This window comes from Peromyscus californicus, unplaced genomic scaffold, assembly GCF_007827085.1.
Source record: "Peromyscus californicus insignis strain IS unplaced genomic scaffold, ASM782708v3 Scaffold_8__1_contigs__length_139910024, whole genome shotgun sequence".
In the NCBI taxonomy this organism is placed as follows: domain Eukaryota; kingdom Metazoa; phylum Chordata; class Mammalia; order Rodentia; family Cricetidae; genus Peromyscus; species Peromyscus californicus.
In genome coordinates this window covers 36,621,560-36,644,251 of record NW_026294606.1, presented here as the reverse complement: position 1 = coordinate 36,644,251, position 22,692 = coordinate 36,621,560, and the positions used below count along the sequence as shown (strand labels likewise).

Genomic DNA, 22,692 nt, shown 5'->3' with positions numbered 1-22,692 from the left:
TACAGTAGCTTCATGTGGGTTTTCATGGGTTTAATGTGTGTGTATGTGTGTGTGTGTGTGTGTGTGCGTGTGTGTGTGTGTGTGTAGAATGCTTTTCAAAGTTTTCATCTTTGTTGTGGCTTTTAAATCTAGATCCAGATCTGCACATTTATTTTGAACAGTTTGTTTGATGTTCAGGTATTTTGTGAAGTCACACTCTAGTCTTCTTTTTTTTTATGTTGGGAACTAGCTCTGAATCATAACTATTTGCTTCTGGTGAATTTGAGTGTTACTGGGATCTATGTATTACCTGTATCTGTGCTCCACAAACTCCCTATCTGATCACCAGAGTAGGTCAGCTCAGGCCATCGCTGGACCATTGCCAGTAGTCTATAGTGGAGGTATCTTTGTGGATTTCTGAGGACCTCTCTAGCACTCTGCTTCTTCCTATTCCCATGGGGTCTTCATTTATCATGGTGTCTCTTTTCTTGTTTTCCCACTCTGTTCCTGATCCAGCTGGTACCTCCCACTCCCCTAAGCTCACTTTTCACCTGACACTTGCCCTCCATTACCCCTACTCACTCCCAGTTTGCTCATGTAGATCTCATCCATTTCTCTGTCGCTGGGTGATCCCTGTGTCTTTCTTAGTGTCTTCTTTACTAGGTAGCCTCCCTGGAGATGTAAGTTGCAGTCTGATTATCCTTTGCTTAACATCTAGTATCCACTTATGAGTGAGTACATACCATGTTTGTCTTTCTGAGTCTGGGTTACCTCACTCAGGATAATATTTTCTATTCCATCCATTTGCCTGCAAACCTCATGATGTCATTGTTTTTCTCTGCTGAGTAGTATTCCATTGTGTATATGCACCACATTTTATTTATCCATTCTATGGTTGAAGGGCATCTAGGTTGTTTCCAGGTTCTGGCTATTACAAACAATGCTGCTATGAAGTACTAGCCAGAGCAATAAGACAACATAAGGAGATCAAGGGGATACAAATTGGAAAGGAAGCAGTCAATCTTTCACTACTTGCAGATGACAAGATAGTATACATAAGTGATCCCAAAAATTTGAAAAAGGTACTCCCACAGCTTATAAACACCCTAAGTAATGTAGCAGGATGCAAGATTAACCCAAAAAAATCAGTAGCCCTCCTATTCACAAATGACAAACGGGCTGAGAAAGAAATCAGAGAAATATCACTCTTTACAATAGCCACAAATGATGTAAAATACCTTGGGGTAACTCTAACTAAACAAGCAAAGGACCTGTGTGAAAAGAACTTTAAGTCCCCGAAAAAAGAAATTGAAGATGTCAGAAAATGGAAAGATCTCCCATGCTCATGGATAGGTAGGATTAACATAGTAAAAATGGCAATATTACCAAAAGCAATCTACAGATTCAATGCAATCCCTATCAAAATCCCAACACAATTCTTCACAGACCTGGAAAGAACAATACTCAACTTCATATGGAAAAACAAAAAACCCAGGATAGCCAAAAGAATCCTGTACAATAAAATAACCTCTGGAGGCATCACCATCCCTGACTTCAAGCTCTACTATAGAGCTATAGTAATAAAAACAGCTTGGTATTGGCATAAAAACTGACATGTGGACCAATGGAACCGAACTGAAGACCCTGACATTAATCCACATACCTATGAACATATGATTTTCAACAAAGAAGCCAAAACTATACAATGGAAAAAAGAAAGCATCTTCAACATATGGTGCTGGCATAACTGGTTGTCAACCTGTAGAAGACTGCAAATAGATCCATATCTGTCACTGTGCAAAAAACTTAAGTCCAAGTGAATCAAAGACCTCAACATAAATTCAGTTACTCTGAACCTGATAGAAGAGAAAGTAGGAAGTAGTCTTGAACGCAATGGCACCAGAGATCATTTCCTAAATATAACACCAATAGCACAGACACTGAGAGAAACAATTAATAAATGGGACCTCATGAAACTGAGGTGCTTTTGTAGGGCGAAGGACACAGTCAATAAGACAAAAGGACAGCCTACAGAATGGAAAAAGATTTTCACTAACCCCACATCTGACAGAAGGCTGATATCCAGAATATATAAAGAACTCAAGAAATTAGACATCAAAATACCCAACAGTCCAATTAAAAAATGGGGTATAGAGCTAAACAGAGAATTCTCAAAAGAAGAATCTCAAATGACTGAAAGACATTTAAGGAATTGCCCAACATCTTTAATCATCAGGGAAATGGAAACCAAAACGACTCTGAGATACCATCTTTTTTTTTTTAATTTATTTTTATTTTGCAATACAATTCAGTTCTACATATCAGCCATGGATTCCCTTGTTCTCCCCCCTCCCGGCCCCCTCAACTTCCCCGCAGCCCACCCCCCATTCCCACCTCCTCCAGGGCAAAGCCCCCCCCCCCCGCCCCACGGACTGAGATCAACCTGGTAGACTCAGTCCAGGCAGGTCCAGTCCCCTCCTCCCAGGCCGAGCCAAGTGATCCTGCATAGGCCCCAGGTTTCAAACAGCCAACTCATGCAATGAGCACAGGACCCGGTCCCACTGCCTGGATGCCTCTCAAACAGATCAAGCCAATCAACTGTCTCACCCATTCAGAGGGCCTGATCCAGTTGGGGACCCCTCAGCCATTGGTTCATAGTTCATGTGTTTCCATTCGTTTGTCTATTTGTCCCTGTGCTTTATCCAACCTTGGTCTCAACAATTCTCACTCATATAAACCCTCCTCATTCTTGCTAATTGGACTCCCAGAGATCCACCCGGGGCCTAGCCATGGATCTCTGCATCCAGATCCCTCAGTAGTTGGATGAGGTTACTAGCATTACAATTAGGATGTTTGGCCATCCCATCACCAGAGTAGGTCAGTTCGGGCTGTATCTTGATCATTGCCAGCAGTCTGTTGTGGGGGTATTTTTGTGGATTTCTGTGGGCCTCTCTAGCACTTTGCTTCTTCCTATTCTCATGTGGTCTTCATTTACCATGGTCTCCTATTCCTTGTTCTCCCTCTCTGTTGTTGATCCAGCTGGGATCTCCCGCTCCCCCAAACTCTCTTTCCCTCGACCCTCACCCTTCACTACCCCTACTCTTGTCCAGGTTGTTCATATAGATCTCATTCCATTTCTCTGTCATTGGGCGATCTCTGTGTCTTTCTTGGGGTCCTGTTTTCCAGGTAGCCTCCCTGGTGATGTGAGTAGCACTCTAGTCATCCTTGTTCCACATCTAGTATCCTCCTATGAGTGAGTACATACCATGTTTGTCTTTCTGAGTCTGGGTTACCTCACTCAGGATGATTTTTTTCTAGATCCATCCATTTGTCTGCAAAATTCATGATGTCATTGTTTTTCTCTGCTAAGTAGTATTCCATTGTGTATATGTACCACATTTTGTTTATCCATTCTTCAATTGAAGGGCATCTAGGTTGTTTCCATGTTCTGGCTATTACAAACAATGCTAATATGAACATAGCTGAACAAGTGCTCTTGTGGTGTGGTTGAGCATTCCTTGGGTATATGCCCAAGAGTGGTATAGCTGGATCTTGGGGGAGATGGATTCCCAATTTTCTAAGAAAGCATAGGAAGTAGTCTTAAACGCATTGGCATAGGAGATCACTTCCTAAATAGAACACCAGTAGCACAGACACTGAGAGAAACAATCAATCAATGGGACTTCTTGAAACTGAGAAGCTTTTGTAGAGCAAAGGATACGATCAACAAGGCAAAGCGACAGCCTACAGAATGGGAAAAGATCTTCACCAACCCCACATCTGACAGAGGACTGATATCTAGAATATATAAGGAATTCAAGAAATTAGACATCAAAATGCGTAACAGTCCAATTAAGAAATGGGCTATAGAACTAAACAGAGAATTCTCAACAGAGCAAACTCAAATGGCTGAAAGACATTTAAGGAATTGCTCAACATCTCTAATCATCAGGGAAATGCAAATCAAAACAACTCTGAGATACCACCTTATGCCTGTCAGAATGGCTAAGATCAAAAACACTGAAGACACCTTATGCTGGAGAGGATGTGGAGCTAGGGGAACTCTCCTCCACTGCTGGTGGGAATGCAAGCTTGTACAATCACTTTGGAAATCAATATGGCACTTTCTGAGATACCATCTTACACCCATCAGAATGACTAAGATCAAAAACATTGAAGACAGCTTATGCTGGAGAGGATGTGGAGCAAGGGGAACAGTCCTCCACTGTTGGTGGGAATGCAAACTTGTAAAGCCCCTTTGGAAATCAATATGGCGTTTTCTTAGAAAACTGGGAATCAATCTCCCTCAAGACCCAGCTATAGCACTCTTGGGCATATACCCAAGGAATGCTCAATCACATCCCAAGGATGCACGCTCAACTATTTATACTTTTTATATTATTAGTCCTACCAGTCAATGAGCATGAAGTTCTTTCCATTTTTGAAGTTTTCTTTAGTTTTTTTTTTCTTCAGCATCCTAAAGTTACTATTATAAGAGTCTTTCAGTTGCTTAATTAGACATTTTTTCTGAGATTGTTTTGAAGCTATTGTGAAAGTTATTGCTTCTCTGATTTCTGGTTTAATATGTTTGTCATTTGTATATATGAAGGCTACTGATATTTGTATGTTAATTTTCTATCTTATGTTTTGATAAAAGCTGTAACAGTTTCTGGTAGTGTCCTCAGTGTTTCTTATGTATAAAACTATGCCATCTGTAAATAAGGAGTCTTTGAATTCTCCCCTTTTATTTGTATCACCTTGATCTCCTTCAATTGTTGTATTGCTCCAGCTAAGACTTCATACATAGTATTGAACAGGTATGGGCATCTTTGTCTGGTTCCTGATTTTAGCGGAAAAGTATTGAGTTGCTCTCTTTTTATAATCATTTTGGTGGCAGGCTTGCTGTCATTTTGCTTCTTTATTTTGAGATATGCTTTGTGTATCCCTCATCTCTCTATGACTTTTTATCATAAATGGACATTGAACTATAAAAGGATATAGAGGAGATTAGAAGCAGAGTAAAAAGAATAAGGTATGTGAGGATAATGGGATAGAGAAGGAAATAAGAGTAGATATAATTAGCATCAAAAGCTTTTTGAAAAGCCATATGTAAACTTACTACTGTATAAGCATCCTCAAATTTACACATATATAAAAGGAGCTTAAATGAAGGGATTAATACCCCAACTAGATATTATATAATACCACATAAAAATGTCATTACCAGTTATTTCTTATATATTTTTGAATCATTGGCCAAAGAGTTCCCATAGACCATCCAAACATTACAGGATAATTGTCAATGCTATTAGAGACTTACACAATCTGATATTAAGACTCCAGTCTTTAAGACACCATATATTTACATCATAGAACTTGTAGAATTGTAGTTGGTATACAAGTGGAAGCTTCACCCCTAATATGTTATATTTATAATGTTTGCAAGTATTACATATGCCATCAAAGCAGAAAAATAATTATCAATCTCATTCAACTAGGAATCCCGTGAATTAAAATAACAACCTGTTTCTAAGACATGTCTTCTTGTGCAATAATGGAAAAAATGTTTTGTAAGAAACAAATTACATTTTTCTTGAACCAAAGGCCTACTCTGTGACATAAAACCCATAACTATTAATGAATCCAGGAACCTGAGAGTATATCAGTCATGTGCCCAAGAGAAAAACATACTACAATTTTTCTGCTGAGAAAGCATAACAATAAAGTGACTCCTAATGACACTGCTATATTCATACATCTGTATGTCACTGAAACCTCTTTAGAGAAGCTTCTTGCTGTAAGAGATGGTAATTAACATGAAAATCCACATCTGGATATTGAACATAGTGTGACAGATTTTGGAATTATCAGCTCTAAATGGGATACCTATATCACACTAATCCCATCAGAATTTAAGATTTATGCATAAGAAGGACCAGAAATGCTGTATTAGCCAGAGGTTGTGGTTGACTCAAGGGAATCAAATTATTCCAAACACAACAGGGAAAATAGACTCCTGAAATCACAGACTCTCTATTAACAATACCTACAGAAGATAAAATAAGACAAAATGTCAAAACAGAGGAGGGGAAATGGGCTCAACATACCATACTCAGCTAAGAAAATATTTGATAATTGAAACTGATAGCTGCTGAGAGAGGGAAAATCAATTTTCTTCAATTGAGTGACCCACAATATGTCAACCATTCTTTAGGACAGTCTCCATGCTTAGGAGGAGTTGGCCAACACAAATAAGACATGTATTTTGTTATTTTTTTCCTTTACTTTATTATTTTCTCCAACATAATATTCCTATTGCTTATTTGGGAATTTCATACAATGTACCCTGATCATACTCACTTCTCATTCCTCCAAAGGCTACCCACCCACTCTTACACCCTCCTATCCTCCTCAAGAAAAAAAAAAAGAAAGAAAAAGAAATACACCAAGGTTCAATTTGTGTTAACCATATATTCACTGGTGCATAGTCAAACTCCCAGTGGCCAGACCCTTAGAGATAATTGAGTCCTTCCCCCGCACTCCTGCCAGAAGTCATTAACTGTGAAGAGCACCACCTCAGCATCTTTGTCATAACCTTTGTGGACTCCTCTCAACAGCCTCCTGTCTGGACTGTTTCCCTTTTTATTGGGGGAGGATGTCACTGTCTCTCCATTTCAATCATGAGTGTACAATCATCTATATGACTGCAAAAGAAGCTTCCTTCCCCTTACCAGCCAGCAGCAGCATGGATCATGGATTCCATTTGGTTTCTTATGGCAGCATGGACCACGGATATCCCCATGGCCTCAGACGGCAGCACAGAACATGAACCTCAACATGAGTCCCTGGCAGCAACATGGACTACATGGATTTAAATATGGAACAGAGAAAGAACATGAAGTTGAATGGAGAGGGGATTTAGGGGGACATGGACAAAGGGAAAGTAGGTAAGCAAAATAATCTGTTTGTAACCATCAAAGAATAAATAAATAATTATTTCTATGTTATTTTATTATTTTTGTTTGTTTGTTTGCAATACATCCTGACTTGCTCTACTCTTCCTAGTCCCCCACCCTCACCCCATGCCCATATCCACTCCTCCTCCATTTCCCTTTAGAAAAAAGAAGGCCTCCCAGGGATATCAACTGAACATAGATACTAAGATACAAGGCTAGGCACAAACACTCACATCAAGGTTACTTAAGGCAACCTAGTAGGAGGAAAAGAGTCCCAAAAGAAGGCAAAATTACCAGAGATGCCCCAACTCCCACTGTTAGGAATTCCACAAAAACACCAAGCTAACAATCATAACATGAATGCGGAGAACCTAGGTCAGACCTGTGCAGGCACTGTGGTTGTTGCTACAGTCCCCGTGTACTCCTATGAGCCCTACTTAGTTGATTCTGTGGGACATGTTTTCCTTGTGTTCTGGACCCCTCTGGCTCCTACAATTCTTCTTCCCCCTCTTCCATGGAGTTACTCAAACTCCAGAATATTTTTAAAATAAATAATTTTAGATATCTGCTTCTAAAATAATATTACAGTTTAGTCACTGCTTAAACTTGAGAACTTTTTAAGTTCTTCAAAACAAAACATCTCTAGAAAGCTGACTCATTTTCAGCAGCTTTCCAAAATGCCCAATAACATCCAGATACACCCATTCTTTATGAAAATATGTCCCAACCCCACAAAACTGATAGGAAAGCAAAAATGTCCCATAGGGTTTTCTTCCCAATTTCATGTGTCCTGCTTTAAATCACAGAGTACACTAAATGCAGCCTCTATGTTATATGGGATAGGATCAACCACTTGAGCATGGGTAGCCTCTCAAAGACTTCATACTTGTAGAAAATTCACTCTACTTACTCCATCAGGCATCAATTGCTAATAACTACTCATATGTGGCTATTACTTAGTGAGCTTCTCTCTCATCGTTGATTTTATAATGACAAGCTTGATTTCTTTTTTGTTTGTTTTTTGAGACAGGGTTTCTTCGTGAAATAGTACTGGCTTTCCTGGAACTCACTATGTAGACCAGGCTGGCCTTGAACTCAAAGAGATCCACCTGCCTTTGCCTCCTGAGTTCTGGGATTAAAGGTATGCACCACCACTGCTCAGCAACAAGCTTGATCTTATGCAGATCTCGTGCATACATTCATAGCTGCTGTGAATTAATGTGTCCAATTGCCCTGTCATGTCCAGAAAACGCTCTTGATGGATGTCCACTACCTCTAGCTCTGACAATGATTCAAGATCCTCTTCTGTGATGGTCATTGAGCCTTGTTGGGAGATACAGATGCCCCATTGGGAGCTGAGCAATCTATAATCTTTTAAACTCTGCATGCTTACCTGTGCTTATTTGTGTGAATCACCACCATATAATGCATAAATTTGCTTCTTTTACAAGAATGCTGTTTGAGAAATGCACCATTCTATGTGTTTGAAGAAAAGTATTGAGAGGGAAATTCATTACTATAAACACTGAACAGAATAAAAATATTATGTTTTTCCTTAAGACCTATGACACACCCATAAATAGAGTTTTGACCATGTTAATGGAACTAGGAATGAGCTGATAAGTATTATAGATTGGACTTTAAATACCATCATAATGTTACTCCCATACATCCATGTCACTATTACAACAGTTGGCAGACCATGCTTGGCTAGTCAATATAAAAACTGATTGGGTTAATAGCTGGGTAAGGATGTTGATGACCTTTTGCTACATGAAATGAACCTTTATTCAGTTTGAAAGCTAGCAAGAAGGGATGAAAATTCAACTTTGATACTGACAACAAGCCTAATGGAAACATCAAAATCCAAGATAGATTTGACACCCTGAATCATAAAAAGTGAAGGTGAAGAACAACAGAGGAAGATACTTTATATTCACATTTTCTCCACACACACCTTTATGTACTGGAAACATATACACACATATAAGAATATTATTCTTCTGGATCTTTAACTCCCTTCAAAAAAACAGTACCAAAACCTCTTATTCAAATTTAAGGTATTTGAGATATTGCTGTGTAATGTTAGTCCTTGGGAGAAATGAAAGCATGTTTTTCACACAAAATAAGGAAATGACTATATGTTAAAGGAAAAATATCCAAATTCCACTAGAATGAACCAATGCTTTTATCATGGCTACTTACAGGAGTGTGGGTGAAGAGTTACATGTAGGGGGAAGTTCGTTTAGTGACAGCTAGCTGCATCACCAGAAGGTCAGCCCAGCATGAGTGAAGGCTCAGGAAACATGGAACACAGTGTACAAGTTGCCATCAGCTCAAAAATTTGATTATTCTACTTTCCAATTACCCTAAAGGTTTTAAGTATCTTCTGTTTTTCTCAGTTAGGTCTCTTTCTCCTCAAGGGAGCACAGCTGGTTTCGTGGTCTTTTAGGACCCTCATCTGCCTAAAAGAGTACTCATCTGTCTGAGAGTCTGTCTCATCAGTCTTTGCAACTTACATAAGCTTTATATATGCTTGGATTATATATATATATATATATATATATATATATATATATATATATATATATATATATATATATGGAGAGAGAGAGAGAGAGAGAGAGAGAGAGATCAATTTCCATTTCTTAGACTTCCTGAAGCTGTTCAATTGTTTACTGCCTGAGTTGGATAAACTTCCCAGAAAGATGGAGTATTTCACCTTCCCTTAGAGCACCCTATTCTTTCACTTCCCTTGTACATCCTTCATCTTCATGAGCTACTCTCTAAGATGGAAGGCTTTAATCACAGATGAAACTGCTGAACAACAGGTATTTCAATTCATAATACTCTATTCAGAAGAGTCATCTAAATTGAAACCACAGCACTTTAACAGCACAAATGAGGAGACAAAGATTAAACCAAAGTCTAAACACAAGTGTGCCACAAAAGGTTCATGAGAATCCCAACAAACATATGCTGTATTACACGAACCTGAACAAAACACCTATTGAGCAAATGGCATCCCATTATTAAATGTACATTCTTTTAAAATGTCACAAATAGCACAAAACAAATACAGGTTCAGACCAAGAAAGTGTTCTATAACTCTCCAAACCATGAAATTTAACAATCATAGCATTCTTTATAAATGAGATCAGAAGTCTCTGCTGATAAAGTGTTTGTCATTTAAGCATGGAGACCTTAGTTTCACCCCCAGAACTAAAGTAAAGATCCCCAGCACAGTGTCATGCACTTGAATTCTGTCACTGGGGAAAGACATAGGAATCCTTGAGTCAATGATCAGCCACTTTAGTCTAAGTGGTGATATTCATATCAGTGAGACAACATGAAATAAGGTCTACAGCATTAGACCTGAGAATGAAATCAAGTATGTTCTCTGGCATCTGTATCTACACACAGACACACACACAGACACACACACACAGAGACACACACACACACACACACACACACACACACACGCACATACACACAAGCACAAATGCACACATGCAAGTACATGTTTACATGAACACACACACAAAGACATAGCAATAAGAGACCATGTCAAAATCAAATGACCCTGCCTTATTTTTCCCTACATTTCTAATATACATTTACATATAGTTAAGTGCCTCAGCTCCACAACAGAACACCAGGGAAAATCTATCATTACATAGATGTTCAGTGTATCTGACTATAGAGAAAATTGTCCATGAATTTTCCTCATTGGTGATTTAGAAGATGTTATACATGGAAAAGTGGATCCTTTAAGCCATAATATAAATTTCTATGATTTGCTCACAAACCAGGGAAAAAAAACATGGTAAAAGAAAATGGAATTGATTCTCTGCCTTCTGACTGAACCGGGGAACAGATAAATTGTAATTTTCTTCTTGCACCCATGCCTTGTGACCATCTTACATTTTAAAAAAGTTTGTAAGACACAGTCATGATCGTATCTAAGTCTGACTCTGAGTCAGAATAAGCAGACCTTTCCTGAGGGTTAGGTGCTGTGGGCCCCAGGCTGTCCCTGTTCTCTACTCTAGATGGCTTTTTTTTGTGGTAGATTGTAAACTCATACACTGTGGATTTACAGACATTTTTCTCTTATAGCCCAAAAAAGGTAATTTCTCATCATTTTTTGGAATGAGCTGTAGATCTCCAGTACTGAAGAACTTTCAGAAATATTACAGTCTATTGTGAAAATATAAAGTGTGCAGCCTGACAGCCAAAGGTGGGACGTCCTGTTCAGAATGTACCCTCTGCTGTTAGAACTCAACCACAGGATGATCTGAGTGATGACGGTTGGTGATGTTTTGATGATCTGAGTATTAGAGCAATCACAATTGGATGAGCAAAGGAAAGTCAGACACTGTGCTCATGGAGGCTAGATGGTAGTTGTTTTTTAGAATTAAGCAGGTACTAAGGGTATACTTGCATCAGTATACTATAAAAATTTCTCTCTTTATGTACGAATAATAAAAATTGATGAGTTATAGAGATTATGTTTATAGGATATTTGGGGATGTTTGTTTCATTGTAGATCGTAAAGCAATTTCATATAATGTGGGAAATGAAAGACAATGAGAAGTAAATTGCTCACTCATCTGTGTGCCCTTTGAACAAAACAGATTTGGTAAATAAACAACCTGTAATCACCAGACCCATTGACTATGTACATGTCAGAACCCATGAGGCAACTATAGGGGTGAGGGGTAGTGTGTATAGCATAACATAATAGGATGTGATCATACTTTACCTTTTAGTGGTCTAAGAGGCACCTCAAATGATTCCATCTGGTCAGAGTGACAGTACCATGCAATATGCTAGGGTGAGGTAACTGTAGGAAAGACAGAATGGTGGTAGACTATAGAAAATTAAACAGAGTAGCATCTTCCATCCATGTTTAGATGATTGACTGCTTATCTTAGAACTTGATAAGGCTTGAGGTCTTTTCATTTTGTGTGAAAATCTTTGTACACTCTAGATTCTCCATCTTGATTACAATTGCATTTTCTTAAAGCTGTCTTCCATCAATAACATTCCATTATATAAGGCTAAGCTCTCCACGATTTTTTATTTAAAAAATAACCTGGAAAAACAATTAAGATGGTAGTTAAATAATTTGTGTAAAAGTACTCAGCACACATGTGAAAAGCCATTCCTGGTGATAGTAATTTATTGAATCAGATGATAGTGCCTTGGGTCAGGTTTTTTTTTTTTTTTCTGTTTATGCGTTTGGGGAAAGAGAAGCACATGATACTAGTTACTGTACATGCTGTTGATTGCACATCAGAAGTATATAGTTTGGGCCTTAATACTGAATAAGCTTCATACTGTGGTTCAATAACATGAAAAATTCACGTTTGCAGTAATGATCTAGAAGCTTCCACCATGCGTCACTGAAAGGACCAAGCAGATGCCATAACAGGCTGCTCAGTCTTCTCTCAGAGATCAAGCCTCAATTTCGGTTTCCTGAGACTTGAGCAAGCTGTAGCTCCTTTTCTGCACATACCCTGACTGCTCAAAGTTCAGCCAGTTGTTTACTGTCTGGGACCCCTCACCAACTTAGAGCTATGTGCATGAGTCAAGGACAGAACCTGGACCACTGAGCCAGCCCCCACAGTCAGTATGTGCTAGACCAGCCAGCCCCCATGGCAGCTCAAGGACAAAGCCTGGGATTTGTCCAGAACTGCCCCCAAAATGATAATTGTAACCCCCAACCAGCAAATTCAAAGTTTACATATCCTTACCCAATTAAAAGAGAACAGAGACCATCAAAAATAAAAATAAACCAATCCCAGTTGCACCCAAGCCAAACCCCCAACTGCCCTGAGGGCTTGTGGTTTTTGCCTTTAAATGGCTAGCCTCACAAAGAAAGAGGAACTCCTCCCAGTCTCACTGTGTTGGGTGTAGGAATGAGTTCCCTGCCTAGGCTTGTATCTATAGAATAAACCTTGCTGTTGCATTCTGGACATCCTCAGTCTTCAGTGGTCTCTTTGGGGTCATAATCTGGGCATAACAGCACCATGGTACCAAAACATACTTTACTATCTGTGTCCCAGAAATTGTCAACAACTGTATTATTCAGCCATGTGAGAAAGCCATAAGAGACTCTGTTAATGTATAACTAATAGTAAATCTAGAAATGTAGCCTTACTGTTAGAGGTGAAATCATGGCCATGCCCAGCAATTGTCAACAACTGTATTGTTCAGCCACATGGTAAAGTCATAGGGAGTCTGTCAACGTGTATCTAGTAGTAATCTAGCCCACTAGTTGAGTTGCCATCAAGAGCTCTCCCTTTTTGATTAAAGGGCAACCCTGAAGTTCCAACTCCACATGTTATAACAGTGCAAAAACATGTTCTATCAAGGAGGGTATGACCGTTTCTTTTGCTAAATGGATGTGATGTACCTGAAAACGTACCTGCTAAATATCTGTTTTTAGACTTATAGGTTACTGAAATCATAACCAAAATTGTTGAGAGGAACCTTTTACAATGTTTGGTGGTCACTGTTGTAGATTCATGCTTTGTTACATTTGTGAGAATAACTGACTCCTTCTGTGATATGAAAACTCAAAGCTAAGAAAGAATGGAGTGTATTTAACACCACATGAAAGGTGGCAGAAAAAGCACAGGAATCTGAACTAGGAAAACATTATTAGGGAATAAGCACATTACTCCTGACAGAAATGACTATGAGTCATTATGGAACAGAGAAGTCTTTGATATGCAAAATTACTTGAACCCTAGAGATAGCATGACAAAACAAGAACAAAAACAAAAACAAAAGAAACCACATTGAAGTAAGACTGTGGTAAAAGTAGAGTTAATACTCCCTGAAGGAAGAGACTCACTGTGCTGCAGACATTGTTTATCTTGCTCCTTATAATCCCCCACCAAGCTCTGCTTGGCTGTGGGTACAGTTTGTTAGTATATATAGGAGGTGGAAACCTGACTAAGGCAGCACTCAGGTGAGGTAGCTTTCCTGAGCTGGAGGCCACATCATTGTGGTGGAACTTCTCGGAGATGCAATTGTCATTGACTCAACCGTGCTCCTGTAAGTGACATTCATCTGTGTTCCTCTAAGTAAGCTTTATCAATGCATTATTTGGTACACATGGGTTTGTATATTATCTTTTCTTTGCTCTTAACATTGCTGTAGTCTGCAGAGAACTGATGTTTTTTTCTGGTCTCACTTAGATTCAAGGTGAGGGAGCTGAGGATTTTATAGAACGGAATTGTTCAGTGGACCTTGAAATAAGTGGTTCTCTAAGGGGATCCTTCATCTCTGTTGATATATGACAATGCCCAAAGTCATTTGCATTGTCTTCTGTTTTTACTTGAAGATAAATAGAGAGAATGTTGTAGGTATCTAACTGGTACCTGCTCTGAACCATCTTTCAATGCACAAGTCATCTTTCAGAACCATAAACAGGCCAATACCAAATGATTAGTTTCTGAAGTTTAGAACTTGGACTTTATTAAAAATAAAATTAAATTGTCTTATTGCTCCCAATCCAGACAATGATGGCAGGTTTGATTCTTTACCATTTTGATGTATACCAAATAAAATGGCAAAAGAAAAAAATTGCATGTTCATTACAATCACCTTAAATCTTGGGTGATATTTCAAAGACAAATGAATTAGTTACAGACATAAGATTTATTAAATAAATGGAAAATGAACTTACATTCCCAAGACATTAAAATATGCAATGTCCTAGCCAGGCAGTGGTGGCGCACGCCTTTAATCCCAGCACTCGGGAGGCAGAGGCAGGAGGATCTCTGTGAGTTCGAGGCCAACCTGGGCTACAGAGTGAGATCCAGGACAGGCACAAAGCTACAAAGAGAAACTCTGTCTCGAAAAACAAAACAAAAAAACAAAAAAAAAAAAAGCAAAGTCCTGAATTAAAGACTCTAGCTTTGAATTCATCTCTGCTCCAAATGTTTCCAAGTTTGGGAAGTTCTTCCAGAGCAGCCAAAGCTGAAGGATTACATACCCCTCAAGGTGTGAACTACCAAAATGTATCTTCCTATAGTCTTACAGTGGAAAGAGCATATGTCCAACTTCACTTGTACAGGACTGAGTTGGTACAGGACATTAGAACAGATAGTGCTTACTATACAGGATAGCTCTTGGAACCTCATTTGAAAAGACCTCAGAATCATTTCTCTGAATAGCAGGGATGAGCCTGTTGCTGCTGATATCAAGTCTGCTCCCTTGGGAACATGTGACCTCCACACCAGATGACCAGATGTCCAATGAAGAGCTGTATAACAAATTGATTTCCATTTCTCATCGCACGCATATAGTTGCCCGAAAAATGTATAAAAATTTAGTAAGTACCTCACTTATTTCAGAATTCTTCCCTAAAGTGAATGTGAGAAAACTGTACTGTTTTAACCATAAAGCATCATGAATCAAATTTCAACTAGTATGTTTTATATGTAGTAGAAAGAATCAATTATTAAAGTGTAGATGAGGGAATATAGGATATTTCATGAAATAGCGAAGATTTATAAAGAAGGTAATGATTTTTTTCAGTTTTTCTTCTAATAAACCTTAAAAATAAGCATTTTTGTTTTGAACTTCCACTTTGAACATTAAGGCCAGAAAAAATCTCCAGGGAGGAGCTATGATTTCCTGATCTTGTTTGAAGAATGCCTCTGTGGGCATTATTCACATAAGACTTTACAGATATCTAATATAGGAGCACTGCACTGCAGTGAATAAATTGGAGAAAATAAAACTAAACTGATCTGTAACCATGCAAAGTGGGAAACAACAACAAAAGTAGCTGTTCAGAAAGTTCCAAATGCTAAGAATAATTGATTAAGATTTCTATCAGGGAGTGGCTGATTACAGTAGGAGTATTGGTGTAGGAAGGAGTATTTTCTTTCTTTCTGGTGGAGATAATTTTTTATTTTTTGATTTGTTTACAGTGAGTCATTGTTCTCACTTACATTCCCAAGACATTAAAATATGCAAAGTCCTAGTCAGGCGGTGGTGGCTTGACATTGAGTCATTACAGTGAGAACAAAGAAGACAGTGCAAACTGAGGAATATGAAGCATATGTCTGTAGAATTGTAGTGACTATGCCTTTCCATTGTCATTTTCTTTTTTCTTTTTTTTTTTTTTTTTTTTTCGAGACAGGGTTTCTCTGTGTAGCTTTGCACCTTTCCTGGAACTCACTTGGTAGTCCAGGCTGGCCTTGAACTCACAGAGATCGCCTGGCTCTGCCTCCCGAGTGCTGGGATTAAAGGCGTGTGCCACCACCGCCCGGCTCCATTGTCATTTTCATTCATTAGTGATTCTTTCCTTCCAACTTCTTCACTCATAATCTTGCAAATGCAGTGTTCCTAGGGATCCATTAAACTTTTATAAATTTGTCGATGGTTAATAATTAATATATATTTGAATTACTAAATAACTCAAGTAAACATAACCTTCAGTTGATTGATATAGTCACATTAAATGCTGTTTTGTGATTTCTATCCTCATTCATTGCTAAATATTTCTTTTTTTTTTGGTTTTTCGAGACAGGGTTTCTCTGTGTAGCTTTGCGCCTTTTCCTGGAACTCACTTGGTAGCCCAGGCTGGCCTCGAACTCACAGAGATCAGCCTGGCTCTGCCTCCCGAGTGCTGGGATTAAAGGCGTGCGCCACCACTTCCCGGCTGCTAAATATTTCTTAAAAAAATATATCTAGATTAATTTGATGCCATCAATACAACTGCATTACAAAGTTACCATGAAGTTAGTATGTTCCATCTATAACTCCATTTTGCTTGAAAAAAAAGGTAGATATTTGCTCTTATCTACTTAACAGTAGCACATCAGCTTGAATCAATAGGAAAGAAGTTATTCATAAATATCAATACAAAGGCACTATTTGATGGCACACAACTCAAATCCTCCAGAGTTCTGATACTTAAAACACTAAATGTTTTTTGGGTTAGTGTTTTTTATGACTTACTTTCAAACAATAATTTTTAGGAATCACAAAACAGCAAGGGCACTGTAAAGAAGAGAAGAGTGTGTGAGGCCAGGACATCTGATTGCATATCTAAAGGGAAAAAAAAGCACACATGCAATATTTGCTTCAGTCCTCTATTTCAATTTTAATGCAGTCCTTATGTGATAAAATTGAACATCTATCAAATACATTAATAATCTGGTCATGGATGTGTTGGTTATATTCTGAAACTACAAATAGTTGAATCATTTCATTCCCTCCAGGATGTAAAGTTATCCAAGGGAAGATGGTTTAAAAACAATGGAAACAACACCTGCCGCACTGCTTCCATCCCTACTACAAAAAAAGTAGGTTTTTCTCCATATTATTACCAAAACAACTTCAGCATTTCTCTAGTTATCTGTGCTGTCTGTGATTACTGGGCCTATTGCAGTTACAATAATCTCAGGTCCAATAGAGTGAAGAAAGAAGCATCAGGCAGAAAAGCATCACACCACATGGTAGGTAACTTGCCCACTAATCAAAAGCCAGCTTACATTATAGCAGAAGCCTAAGATGCCCATGTAGAAGATCATTTTTCCAGCAACTTGCTAGTGGAATTAAATTTTTTGTCTGAATTGGATATTAATGGTTGAATATATATCCAAACACATGTGGAAGAAATCAAATACAGTAGTGTTTATGATATAATCCTAAAGACTCCTCCTCTGTCAGCAGGCTACTTAAATCACCAGTGTGCAGTTTATTTTTGAATTTTGAAAATCCCTTGGTCTTATTTCCATTTCATTATATTGTTCAGTACTCCCCGAGTCTAACTTATCCTGTATCTTAATTGAAAATCAGCTGAATAAGAAGGTTCTCTGCATACTATAGTATGTATCTCAGGATAACCTTTATTTTGCTGGTGTTTACATTTCTCAGGAGCTCTAATATGTGATTGTTTCCTCTCTCCTTTCTGATCCCCAGTCATAATCATAATTCTGTGAATTAAACTAAACTTCTTAGGTGTAGACCTCTCATATATATTATGTGTTCTATAAGATTTTATCACTAGCATCTATGTAAAACTATTCTTATTTAAATGTGACTATAATAATGGAAATTAAAGAAGAGAGAATTTTTACACAGAGTTACATACCTAGACACTTTCAAAAGCAGGATGTTGGCACTGATACATGCATTAGACACAAAAATTTCTCTAACATGAGATACTATTAGAAAAATAATGAACTGAGGTTCAGAAAATTTACAAAGAACTTGTACCTCTTGCATGTCAAGTAAGAATGTGTAGTTGGGCTACATTTCACTAGTGTGAAAACAATTTGGGTGACCTTCCATTGTCAGTGTTGGCATTGCTTTGGTCTCACACAGATCTGGTGATACCTACTGAGTAAGATCCAGCAAATCTTTGATTATCATAGACAAGGAATGCAATTAAATAGAAAAAAAACTCACCAAAAGCTACATGTTCACATATAGAAAATAAAAAAAATTATGATCAGTATATATCATTAGGAAAAAAATATTCAGACCTGATTAGTTTTATGTTAGCAAACTATATTTCAATTTCTTAAATTTCACATTTCTACAATGTGTATCATATTCCAACAAACATTTTTATGTATTTATTACTTAAAAATAGGTATTACGGCCGGGCGGTGGTGGCGCACGCCTTTAATCCCAGCACTCGGGAGGCAGAGCCAGGCGGATCTCTGTGAGTTCAAGGCCAGCCTGAGCTACAGAGTGAGTTCCAGGAAAGGCGCAAAGCTACACAGAGAAACCCTGTCTCGAAAAACCAAAAAAAAAAAAAAAAAAAAAAAAAAAAATAGGTATTACATCTTTTGTCTTTGTGTAAAGACACAATGTATCTACTCTATTTTGCTTATTCAATGCAATGTTCAATCTGATTACTTAGACTGAAGTCCTTCTGAAAGTGGTCGTCAATGTTTCAAATGCCTGGAAGTACCCACTGAAACTGATGACACCTGCAGTGTTGACTCATTTAGGGTCCTATGATGGTATGCTGGCAAGAGCTATACAGGTTAAGAATGGATGTGAAGCAATTCTGGAGGGAGCAAAAGTTTTGCTCAGCAGGGTGAGCCATCTCTTCACATTTCTTTGATCATGTCATGGGTGAAAAAGAAATTAATTTTTAAAAACTTCATTTTCAAGGCTATCCAATATGTTCACAATCTTTCCAGTAAGGAAATCACATATAAAACCAACCACTCATTGAATTCTTTATTGAGAATCAGAAACACAAGTAATCTCAATAGAAAATAGCTGCTCTTCAAAGCAATTTGGGCAGAAGCTTTCCTGGTTAGGATGGATACAACTGCATAAAACAGAAGACATTAAGACAGTCATGCTTGTGTCTCTAGCACCTTAACTCATTAAAGGAAATATTCATCATGTCTAAGGTTTAGGAAAAATATATAATATGGAGAATAGATTTAGTTGAAAGGCAAAAGAGATCAGGACACTCTACTAGAACCTATAAAGGTATGGAGGACAGACCAAGGAAAGTACTGAGGACATGTTAAAGTCTGCAAAGTTAAAGAACTGCCCCATTCCCTCCAATGTCCTTTGGTTAAATCCATATCTAATGTCACATAGCAATTTGCTGGGTCTCCAGTTTTGTAGCCCTGCATGCGTATTTCTTGTTTGACTATAGCAATACATGTATGTAACTAAGTTCACACACACACACACACACACACACACACACACACACACACACACACACACACGAAAGGAATAAGGACCAATCATACCAATGAAGTACATATAATACTTGTCCTTTTGATGTTTAGGTTCAGCCTGGATTTGAAGAAAATAACTACCCTGACTGGCCAGAACTAAAACAATTGAGGTCTTCCAATGAAGACACTCACCTTTCTGCATTTCATACACTCTTCTACTGCCTATACAAGGATATAAAAAAGATTAACCGTTATCTTAAAATTCTGAGGGGCCGAGTCATCAAAAAACAACAAATGCTAAGTATAAAGCCATGACATCTGCTGCTGAGATGGCCCTTGATGAATGAACCAGACCTTCGGGGCTTTGAAAAGTTTAATCTACTAGATTTATTTTTATAAAATAAAATATGATTCCTTAGAAATGTCAGTTTGGAAGTGAACGTTTATCAATTTCTTGTGTCCATGTAATGTAAAAAAAAACATAGTATTGCATTGTTTCTTTGTAATTTTTACAAATGATCAGGTTTTAGAAAGCAAGCAAGATGGCTGACAAATTACTTTAGAATTAAAGTAAGTAAAGATGAACAAGTTATTTTTTAAAATACCAATATATTACTATTAATCAGAAGAAATAAGATGGAAATGTACTGCTTTGATTTGAAATCAAACCACTCTGTTTGAGAAAAGTTTCATGATACAAGGACAGATGATGTAAGTGCTATAGTTTTGCACTACCCCTAGATAGCATAATGTTTCAAACTTTCTAAAAATATGTTAGGATGCAAGTATGAAATGTATCTAGATTTCTCCAATGAAAATCTTCAACTGTGGTCTTCATAGCATCAATTTAGAAAGATTGCATATACACTGTAGTCTATAGAACAACTAATCCGACAGCACTTCATCTTGTATTCAAGTTATTCAACACCCTAGCCACACCCTCCAGTTATTAATTTCAGACAACAGGGAACCAAAATTTCATCCATTCTTATAATGTTTCTGCCATTCCCTTTTTCTGCTTAGCAATGTCTGTGACTTTCTCAGAATTCAGCAGATAAGGACAAATGAAAAATGGTGACAAAACAAAGCTGATAAGTAGAGTATTACTGACTAGGGCTAAAGTTAAAAATCTTCTGAGAATCAGGTGTTTCTTCTATGATGCACACTAGTGTGGTACAAGCACACCTTTGGGCATACATAAAAGAGTGGTGTCTATCAAGAGCCATGCACTGTCTAAATTCCCTGTATCCTTCCCATAATTACACCATCTATACCCTCCTTTTCATCCTTTGTTTCTGGTCCTCTCATCCTAAGGCATGGCATTTGAGAAATATATATATATTATTTTGCAATACAGTTCAATTCTATATATCAGCCACGGATTCCCTTGTTCTCCCACCTCCCGCCCCCCTCACCTTCCCCCCAGCCCACCCCCTATTCCCACCTCCTCCAGGGCAAAGCCTCCCCCATGGACTGAGATCAACCTGTAGACTCAGTTCAGGCAGGTCCAGTTCCCTCCTCCCAGGCCGAGCCAAGTGACCCTGCATAGGCCCCAGGTTTCAAACAGCCAACTGTTTGAAATAAGCACAGGACCCGGTCCCAGTGCCTGGATGCCTCCCAAACAGATCAAGCCAATCAACTGTCTTACCCATTCAGAGGACCTGATCCAGTTGGGGACCCCTCAGCCACTGGTTCATAGTTCATGTGTTTCCATTTGTTTGGCTATTTGTCCCTGTGCTTTATCCAACCTTGGTCTCAACAATTCTCACTCATATAAACCCTCCTCATTCTCGCTAATTGGACACCCAGAGCTCCACCCGGGGCCTAGCCATGGATCTCTGCATCCAGATCCCTCAGTCATTGGATAGGGTTTCTAGCTCGACAATTAGGGTGTTTGGCCATCCCATCACCAGAGTAGGTCAGTTCGGAGAAAATAGGTGGAAGGCTGCTTTTCATTAAAGTCTGATACAAAGTCTCTTACATTAAGCCTACTCCATCAGTGGAGCAGCAGCAGCCCTGGGTCTCCAATGATAACTTTCTCCTGTATACATTCTCTTGTATCATTATAGATCCCAAATGGAAAAGAAAGTCAAATTCATTATCATACATTTATTGTAGGAATGTACATCTATTATTTCCTTCTTTTGAACTCCAAGAGTCATTTTCTCTATTGACAGTCATCTGAGAGTGTGAATGTATCACAGTGCCTTAAACTAAAACAGCAACAACAACAACAACACATTCTATTCATTCCATCTAGAGAAAAAAGATTGGGTCAGTGTAGCTGAGTTTGTTGACTGCTTCTAAGCAATGTAGGACATGGATAATTTCATAGCCTTCTCTCCTTAGAAGTCAGCGGGCTTGCCAACCTGTCTCTTGCCTCACTTATAAGAGATTTTCAGATACTCATAGACAATAGATGCTCAGAAATGACCAAATTCAATTTTTATAATCAATGTCCAAACCCATTGCTCTTTGATTTGGGTAACATGGCTAGTTACTAAGCTCTAGGGACCTGACTCTGTGCCCTGCTAGTTTTCTCATTCCAGAACCCCAACATTTGTTAATGTTTTTGTTTTGTTTTTGGTGGGGTTTGTTGTTTTGTTAGTTTGTTCGATTTTATTTTTGGCATTGCTTGGTTCATATTTTGTTTATTATATATTGAGACACTACAATTATGCATAGTATATGCATATATACACAAAAAACATATGTTCTTAAATTTGGATTAGTTCTTTGAAAACTTTGGTCAATTTGTGACCACATTTGACTACTTTGGCAATTATATTTTATTTCTTTATGTTTTTTTAAATTAATTTAATTTTACATATCAGTCATGGATTCCCCTATCCTCCCTCCTCCCACCCCCCAGCACTCCCCCCCCAATCCACCCCCTATTCCCACCTCCTCCATGGCAAGGTCTCCCCTGGGGATTCAGCTTAGCCTAGTAGATTCAGTTGAGGCAGGTCCAGTCCCCTCCTCCCTATACCAAGGCTGAACAAAGTGTCCCAGCATAGACCCTAGGTACCAAAAAGCCCACTCATGCACCAAGGACAGGTCCTGCTCCC

The 22,692-nt window shown here is 38.3% G+C and overlaps 1 protein-coding gene across 1 annotated transcript; it reads left to right on the top strand.

Moving 5' to 3' along the window:
- Positions 1 to 13,972: 13,972 nt before the first annotated feature.
- LOC128103867 (prolactin-3C1-like) lies at positions 13,973 to 19,939 on the top strand. The gene is made up of 5 exons (XM_052728510.1): positions 13,973 to 14,003; positions 15,131 to 15,285; positions 17,186 to 17,269; positions 18,838 to 19,017; positions 19,736 to 19,939. The coding sequence occupies exons 1-5, from the start codon at positions 13,973 to 13,975 to the stop codon at positions 19,937 to 19,939; spliced, it is 654 nt and encodes a 217-aa protein (XP_052584470.1).
- The last annotated feature ends 2,753 nt before the right edge of the window (positions 19,940 to 22,692 follow it).

Bases quoted from the DNA above. Each gene is read 5' to 3' on its own strand.
- LOC128103867 (XM_052728510.1), top strand. From the start codon at position 13,973: ATGCAATTGTCATTGACTCAACCGTGCTCCT. The intron at 15,286-17,185 runs GTAAGTACCTCA...CATTCCCTCCAG, and splicing joins GAAAAATGTATAAAAATTTA to GATGTAAAGTTATCCAAGGG. The intron at 17,270-18,837 runs GTAGGTTTTTCT...CTGATTACTTAG, and splicing joins CCATCCCTACTACAAAAAAA to ACTGAAGTCCTTCTGAAAGT.